Source organism: Zingiber officinale, chromosome 2A (assembly GCF_018446385.1).
Source record: "Zingiber officinale cultivar Zhangliang chromosome 2A, Zo_v1.1, whole genome shotgun sequence".
Taxonomy (NCBI): Eukaryota; Viridiplantae; Streptophyta; class Magnoliopsida; order Zingiberales; family Zingiberaceae; genus Zingiber; species Zingiber officinale.
This window is the reverse complement of record NC_055988.1, coordinates 4,579,043-4,587,971: the sequence shown is the minus strand read 5'-3', so window position 1 is coordinate 4,587,971 and position 8,929 is coordinate 4,579,043. Positions and strand designations below refer to the sequence as shown.

At 40.0% G+C, this 8,929-nt stretch overlaps 1 protein-coding gene across 1 annotated transcript; it reads right to left on the bottom strand.

Moving 5' to 3' along the window:
* Positions 1 to 3,286: 3,286 nt before the first annotated feature.
* LOC122040405 (subtilisin-like protease) lies at positions 3,287 to 5,467 on the bottom strand. Its single transcript, XM_042599720.1, has one exon. The coding sequence runs from the start codon at positions 5,465 to 5,467 to the stop codon at positions 3,287 to 3,289; it is 2,181 nt and encodes a 726-aa protein (XP_042455654.1).
* Positions 5,468 to 8,929: the final 3,462 nt, after the last annotated feature.

Here is an 8,929-nt window from a genome sequence, read left to right as displayed (position 1 = left end):
TAATTAGTCTCTTAACTTTTATTACAAGTGTTCTTAATTAAGCTATAAAGTCGAGAAAGAGTTGAGTTTATTTTTGCAGGGCAATTCACCCCTCCCCTCTTGCCGACCTCCAAGGGACCAACAATATTATGCTTTGGTTCCTTCTTCGAATCTGCACATCTCGAGGTGACAGCTTCTAAATCTTTAGAAATATAGTAAGCATCTACTAATGATGCCCACTCAGTAGATCTAGGAAATGTATTAAGCGCGTACCTTAGTGAATCTTGGTTGCTCAGCTTTTCTTTGAGATTCGTGAGTCCAATGATTAGTTCCTTCATTCTCGAGTGAAGATGTGCAATGGTTTCTTTTGCTTTCAGTTTTATGTTGCTTAACTGATTCCTTAGTAGATCCCGTCTTGCGAGCTTGGCTTCGGACGTCCCTTCATGTAGCTCAAGGAACTTCTCCCAAAGCTCCTTTGCTGAGTCTTAGGCACCAATCTCGTTGACTTCTTGAGGCGGTAGGACGCTCAGCAGATGGAACTCTGCTTTGCTGTTTGCCACGAAGTCAGCCTGCTCTTTCTTCGTTCACTGATATTCTTCCTTGCCTTCGGGTACTACAAAATTGAATTTCATTATTAAAAGTAATTCAAAGTCGGTTCCTCTTTCACACCAACTCTCCACATCACGACAAAGGCTAAAAGGGTCATTTTAATATGCTATCATTGTTACTATATAAATTGTGATTCACAATACCTGAGCCAAAGAGCGATCGATTTTCCAACTTATACACTGATATGTTCACGAGCTGCTAGTTATCATTGATTTAGTTAAAAACGAGTCAAGCATGGGTTAAAAACATAATTCTACCCTAATCAACCCTACCAAACGGACCCTATGTGTATTCTTCCGTTGTATTTTGTTTTTAATTTTTAGTTTTTTTTTCATGAGAAATGAAGATTCTATCACGGTAATTGCACTAGAGGTGATTCCTCATTATGGAAAACTGAATTTAGGTCTACAAATGTATGGCTTAAGGTAGAAGAATCTCAAACCAAACTAAGAGTCTTTAATCTCATCAAGTACCATCATAGACAATTTTTATCACACTAAGTGATACTAGAAATGAGATTGTTAGATCTTGGAACAATGCATCTTATTGGTTTTACAAATTTTTAAAAAGTAATAAATTGATGGGATTATACTTATTAAAAAAAAAAAATCAGAAGTTAGCATAGCCATTCATTACTTGCATCCTTTGATCGTTTTGTGAAGGCTCCCCTATTTGGTAGGAGAGACGAGTTGACAAGTGAAACTATTGCATATGTTACTTTAGAAGAATGTGAGATGGTTGGATCTTGGTATGATGTTGTTAACGATAAAAAGCAGTTGGGTGAAAATTCATCAATCTCATCAGTTGAGAAGGTGTAAAGTTGATAAGAATTGAGCACCTATGTTATCTAGCCAATGAGAAAACTAGGGAGGGGGAAGAATTTTTGAGTCATCAGGTTAATGAGCCAATGAGAAAACTAGGGAGGGGGAAAATTTTGTTGGTGCAATCATATTATTGGCAATATGATTAAGGTGATTTTAAGATAGGCTGATATGTCAAAATTGATTGAATACTTGACATCGAATGAAGTCCAAGTGAATAGTAGTAAACTAAACATTTGAAAAGTACAAAGTCTAATAGTTATTGACATTAGTGAAAGTTCAATAGGTATTGACAATGGAAAGTTAAATATAGAGTTGACAAGTGAAAAGTTCAATAAATAGTTGTTATCGAAAAGTTTAACCAGACAAATCAAGATTGATTAGATGTTTAACAAGTAATGCAATAAAATCAAAGTGAATTTGGTGTGATTGACAACTGGTAAAAGTCCAATCACGCCGGTTAAGGTGAATCAGATGCTTGGAAAGTATGAAATTTTAACAAATCAAGAGTTTGTTAGATGCTAGATTAGTAGAAGTTTCATTGGAGTAGTCTATGCATGTGGAAGTCCTAGTGAATCAATGTGGAACTAAAGTTGGGTAGGTAGAAATCTTGGTTTATAAAGAATGGAGTCCTAGATACACGATTTCTAAGCACGTGAAGCCCAAATCAATTGAGATAAACTAATATTAGACATATTGAGGAAGTCTCATAGACATGAGTTCATTTGGTGAGGACTCAGCACTTGTGTGATTGGAGTTAGTTTCAATCAATGAAGACTCATTTTAATCAATTGATGGTTGAGTAAGTCAATCAACAATTGAGTCAAGTTGGAATGCTAACAAATAAAATATCATTCTAGTAGTCAATCAACCAAGTGAATAACTAAAGCAAGACTAATGAACTAATAAGTGAGATTAGTTGACTAACACATCAACAAAATTCTAAGAATCTAGTTGTTTATCTAAAAAATTTATGGTTGTGAGGTGACTCAAATGCTATGGAAGATAAATTAACTAAATATAGGATCAATCAACTCAACTAGTCATTACAAGCTAGGGCAGCCAAATAAATGTAAGTTCAATTGACTCAACTAATACAATAAACCAACTAAAGTAAATTAATAATTGATTGATATGACAGATTCAACAGAGTTATTAGTAGCAAGAGCTCTATAAGAGGGGATTGATCGGAGATGTTGGTATCAACGGTTGGCCATTTAAAACAAATGAGATTGAAAGCTAGTTATAACAAGTGATAACAAACTAAAAGAAAGCTCGAGTTATGTAATATTTTCTTATGTTGAATTTATTTTATCTAACATTATATATCCTTGATGATGTTGTAAACTCAAATTTATAAGAGTCTTCTCCACCTCTATAAAGTATAAAGACATTCTAGGAGTGATCCAATGATATATCATATATCAGAGTAGGAGTTTGTGAGTTGCTAAATCACTTATCTTAGTTTTTTTTTTTTGCATGTGTTTGTATATTTATATTTATGTTATTCTATATTTTCCTCGTCTATTAATAAATTATAAAAAAGAGCATGAAATAACAATGACTAGCTATTAGCATTTCTAGTCAGAATATCAATCCAACATCTATAACAGAGAAGAATTGCTAAGTCATTGAATACATTGATTAGACGAGCAATGGAGTGGATGCCAATGACACGGGGAGGACGAGTCAAAATTAATTAGGAATAGAATTTGTTCATTTTAGAGGGATCAATAATATTATTAATTTATGATATTGAAAGGAAAAAGTATTTATTGATTTGAGTCCCCAACCTGATTTATTCATTCATACATTCTTCTTAATCACCAGGAATAATAATATTTGTATGGAAGAAGACAAACTGAGCTACCGCTACATCACTCCAGGGCGGAGACGACAAATGGGCTGGTCACCACATACTTACCGTCATCGGAGGTCCAAGTCAACTTTCCCTCCACTAATTGATTGCCGGAAGTGGGAGGTCCGTCGGCGCCCCATTCCACGCTCATGGTGAATGACTTCTGCTCGTTCAGCTTAGTGAACGTCAGCGTAGTGGGGGTGACAGTAGCTGACACAGCAGTTTTCGATATGCTCACTGACACCGTGTAGCTCGATTTCGCTAGTCCGACGTTCGTGACCTTCCGGGTCACTTTGGCCTCCGCCCCGCCTTTGGGGGCTAACAAAATTGACGGGTAGTTGAGCTCCTCTTCGGTCATGCTCTTTGAGCAGTCCACGAGTACTCTGCGTGCTATATTTCTTGCGCCTTCTTCACCGAATTTGCCGCAGATGTAGGAGATATAGTCATCGTCGGTGATGTCGTAAATAAGACCGGGATCCGCAGCTTTGTTAGGGTTGACGTGTCCTGCGCCCTTGGCGAAATAGAGTGCCGGCTCAAGTAACTCATCAAAGACGTCGGCATCTGCCGTGGTGATGATTGCCGATCTGATTGCTGCCGGCGACCAAGTAGGATGTGCGGCCTTTAAGAGCGCGGCGACACCGCTGAGGTGAGGCGTCGCCATGGACGTGCCGGATATAATATTGTACTGATTCGGAGTGTCGCTGGAATGAACATAGGCCGCTAATATGTTAAGGCCAGGGCCAGAGATGTCTGGCTTGAGGATTCCTGGTGTTGCTTGAGATGGCCCCCGGGAGGAGAAGTAAGCCACGACGGGGGCGGGGGATACGCCGAGAACTGTCCCGTTGAAGACAATCGACGCGGAGGGGTCAGAAGCAGAGTTCAAATACGATATGAGGTCGGAGCCTTCTTGGATGGTGAGCACTACTACGGGAAAGTCCATCCTCCTGATCGAGATGGTGGCGCCCTCTGTCTTCGAGGAAATGGAGATCAATGCCCTGGCGCCCCCGGACTTGGCCAATGCCGCTATATATGCAAGGTTGATGCCATATTTGACCTCGCATACCCAGACGCTGCCCTTGTGGCTATCATCGGGAGGATCCATGTCGCAGTGCGGCGACTCGGTGGAATAGTACAGGGGAAGAGGGCTCTCAGGGAAGTTGCTAGGTTGGTCGAGAGACTCTCCGGGAATTATCTTCCCACTGGGAAGCTTCACGGAGGCCCTGAAGCTTCTATCGACACTGCTAGCCGCCACAGTGAGCATCCATGGCGCCTCGTTGGAGAGGGTGAAGTAGTTAGGCCCATCATTGCCGCCAGCGCAGCTGACGAAGATGCCCTTCCTGGCCGCCGCGAACGAACCGATGGCGATGGGATCTTGGTCGAGAGGTGTGGAACCACCGCCGAGCGAGAGAGAGAGGATGTCGACGCCGTCCTTGACAGCTGCGTCCAACCCGGCGAGGATATCGGCTGAATTACAGTTGCCATCGCCATCGCAGACCTGGTAGATGGCGAGGTGAGCCCGAGGGGCCATTCCGGCAGCCGTGCCTTTGGCGAAGCCGAAGTAGCTCGCGTTTCGGACGAAGTTACCCGCGGCGGTGGCAGAAGTGTGGGTCCCGTGGCCACCCTCGTCAATGGGGGGACTCCAACGGGCGATCATCGACCTGGCTCCGATGAGCTTGTTGTTGCAACCGGTCTTGAGTTTGCAGGAGCCCTTCCACCTCGAGGGTGGAGGCGGGACCCCCTCGTCGTCGTAGGAAGGGTGGCCAGGTGTCACACCAGTGTCGAGAACTCCAATGATGACTCCGCTCCCGAGCATCGAGTCGTTCCACAGCCCCTTACTTCCGACCTTGAGCCCGAGGAAATCTGGCGTATGAGTCGTCATTACGCGCAACACTCGGTCAGGGAATGCGCGCACGAAGCCATTCTTCTTCTGCACCTCCTGTAGCTCTTCCTCTGTCAGCATGGCGGCGAACCCGCTGAATACGTCGCTGTAGGAGTGCAGCAGCCGTTGATCGACGCCAGACGCCTCGACGGTCGGTGGCAGGAAAGATTCATGCCACCTCTTCAGGCTCCCTTCCGTCAGCGGCTCAGTTGGCTCTTCCAATTGAATAATGTAACGACTTGTCGAAGAAGAAGGTGAGACAACAAAGGGATTGGAGAAGAAGATAAGGAGAAGAAAGAGCGGCCATGGAGTAAGAGTCATGTCGAAAATCTAAATTGTTATATCTTCTGATGAAGAAGGATCCTTTTGTACTTATATATATAGGGAGCCATGCGATGCCGAATATGGAGACATTGCATACTTAAAATATAATAGTTCCTCCATTTTAGAATCTGCTTAATATATAATATATATTTAAAATATAATAATTCGTCCGTTGTAGAATCTACTAAACACCTAATATATTCATATGATAGTTCAGAAATATTAAATTATGTGTCTGTTAAATAGTAATTACATTCCCATTTGATGCATATCATTCCTCGAACCCTTTTGCTACCTCTGTAGAAATTTAACTTGTATAGCATTAAATAAATTTCCGGCAGAGTTTTTTATAAAAGTAAAACCATGTGATATCACTTGACTAGTCAAATTATATTTTTATTAATTTTATAGATGCCACTAGGTGTAATAAATCGTTACCGAATCACCAAGTCGAGTGAATAATTAATGATTTTTATTTAAATATGAAAGAAATATGTTGTAAATATTTATTTAAGGATGATTGTGTTTTTTTAGGGGAGAAAGAAATAAAGTCACATTAAAATTAAATAAAATGAATTGAAGGTGGGTATAAGAAATATTTAAGACATTTTTGATAAATTAAAGATTTTATTTTTTTAAATTTGTTGTTTAGTAATTAATAATTTTTATTGGATATTGTCTAATTAAGTGCATAAAAAATAAATAAAATAATAATAAAAAAAGACATCCTTAATTATTAGAATTGTGAAAAAGATATTCTATTTAATTAAAATAATATTACATCACATTTCTCATACATAATGTTCGGATCAAAGGTCGAGGAGTTAAATAGATTTCACTAGAATGACACTTGGTTAATTGGAGTATTTGCCATGTAGTACTTAGTTCTATTTCTTGATGGAATGATCGTCTCATCGTAGCTCTAATTAGAGGTAAACTAAAAAGGGACACTTTTAAAGAATATAGATCCGCTACATTAACGATTCTCATAGTGCTGGCCTCACGGATATGGAAGGAGATAATTACAGTATACATGCGTTAGACGCATGGTGGGGTAAATCCTAAGTCGTCTTAAAGAAGATTAGAAGGACGGTTGAGTCGAGTTTGACTCGGCCCCATAGAAAAATAATGAGCCGCAGGTCAAATACTGACAGAGTGGAATTCTCGTAGGGGGAAAGGAGTGCACAGAAGGCCTTTAATCACTTCAGAGATAACATGACCAGAAAACCATGGGTAAAAATAGTTTGACAGAAACACTATAGTTACTAACACATGGGAGGCTATCTGTCTGCGTTAAGCAGGAGTATTAGAAGGACAACCTTCTACCAACATGAGGAGGAGTCCTTGGATCATGTATTCTAGGGTACATCATATTTGGAGAGCGAGTAACCACAACATATTTAAGGGGAGGAGGTTTGATCCATAGTTGATTTTTAGGAAGATGCATATTTATGTTTACAAGTCGCTTGATGTATACTCGAATAACACTCAGACATGGCTAATACACGTGAGTGCCATTTTATTATGCACTCATCATACATTACACATTCATAGCATACATGTAGGTTAGCTCGGTTCATCAAGTATGCTGATCTTGTCTGAGAGTTGTAGAGATGATGCACTGGTGACGATGGACGGATGTTTGATTGGGCAAGACTTTTTCCTTCTTGGTGAAGCTTCCTTTTGATCTTGCGCATATGCCAATATAATTCAACAGAGAGTTAGTGATCGAAAATTAGGGAAGGAGATCCCTGGAAAGGTCCTCCGATACTCTAGTTAGTACGGTCTTCGATAGAGTAATCAAGAATTGAGAAATGCTCACACAAGAATAGAGCTCAAATGATGTAGATAGCGTACCTTGCCAACGGAGAGGACCCCCCCCCCCCCATCCCTTTTTATACCACCTCTCATAAGCTCCATGATCATGAGATGGCATCATGTGTAGGAGTTTGTTAGTTTGTTGTGTAATGAGTATCCGAGGAATCTTTTATCTATTCATAGATGTACCTCTTTTGTTGCTTCTGGCTTAGACCTTTGATGAAGCCGTTACAAGAGTATGGTGTTATAAATGGTTGCCTAATAGGAAACAAGATAGCTTCTGAAGGAGGTCCTGAAAGAAAATTCCCCAACAACTCTGACAAATTGTTAAAATATTGTCTGTTGAATATATCTTGGTGGGCTTACAAGGCTTACCGTCCTTATGCTTATCCTTGCATTGAGCTGCTCTATTAAGTATTGAATGCTATCATAAATCCAATCAGAGATTCATATGATACGTTAAGCATGCTAGAAATATGCTTAGGTAACCCTCGGATAAACTGTGTGTATTGAAGATCCATTCAACAATAAGTATATTGTTGGATCGTAAAGTTTGCTAGGGGTGAATAGCGATCGTTGAAAATTCGTTATCGAGTAAGCAGCGGAAACAAAAAATTAAACACAATGCTAAAAAAATCAATTTTACTTGGTTCGGAGCCTTCGTCGACTCCTACTCCAAGGTCCACATGTGAAAGTGCTTTCGTTAGACAATCACTAATAACTCGCAAAAGTATTACATGATTTAGTACAAGAATTATGAAAAGAATACTGACAACAAGGAAAAAAAAAGAGTCACAGGTTGTTGGCAGAGCTTCGCAGCGTCGCAGGAATATTGTGCAATAGATCAATCATAGAAGAAAGTTGAGTATTTGCTCTAGGTGTAGGGCTCCTTATATAGGTGGCTTCAGGCGCCTGGATCCCTTCTGGGCACCTGGACCGTGACGTCGGCCAAGCCAATCAGCGTACTCCACGTTTGCGACGAGATAAACTTTTACATTCCGGGCGCCCGAACTAGCTCCAGGAGCCCGAATCCCTTCCAGGCGCCCGAACGACTTTTTCCAGCGAAAGCTTTTTCCTGCAAGAAAAAAATTAGTCCGAGGCAATAAACATTATACTACTCTGTAAAACAAAAGTTAGCACAAATATAATGAAAATAGAGTAGTAATTAGATTCTGTCTCCTCGAGACTAGAATCTAGTTACGATCTCAACTTAGATTTTCAAAATAAATCTAAGTTGGATCGACGCCTACAGTTCCCTCAAATGGGGAACGCATCCTCACCAAGTCACTCCCCTCCAGTGACTTACCTTAACTTTGTTAGAGTGTATACTAAAAGCCTAGCTTTTGTATAAATATTTATTTAGAAATAAAGAATCACAGTGGTCAATATCTACATTTATTTGTTAAATATAATTTGTTCAGTTAATTTATATAGTAGACAACATAGTGTATGATGTCACACATAGAAGATCATGTTGTCGGTTCTTTATAAATTATAAACAGTTGCTCGCGACTAAGATGGAAAGGAATAAATCGTTGAAGTAGTCGTAGTGTAATTAAGTATTAGTTTATCTTAACTAATAAATTACACTGATACACTCCAAGTGTATTGAGTAGGACCATTTTAGATAAGTTCTTTTTG

What these genes read in the sequence shown, in the direction of transcription:
- LOC122040405 (XM_042599720.1), bottom strand. Translation starts at nt 5,467, where the DNA reads ATGACTCTTACTCCATGGCCGCTCTTTCTTCTCCTTATCTTCTTCTCC.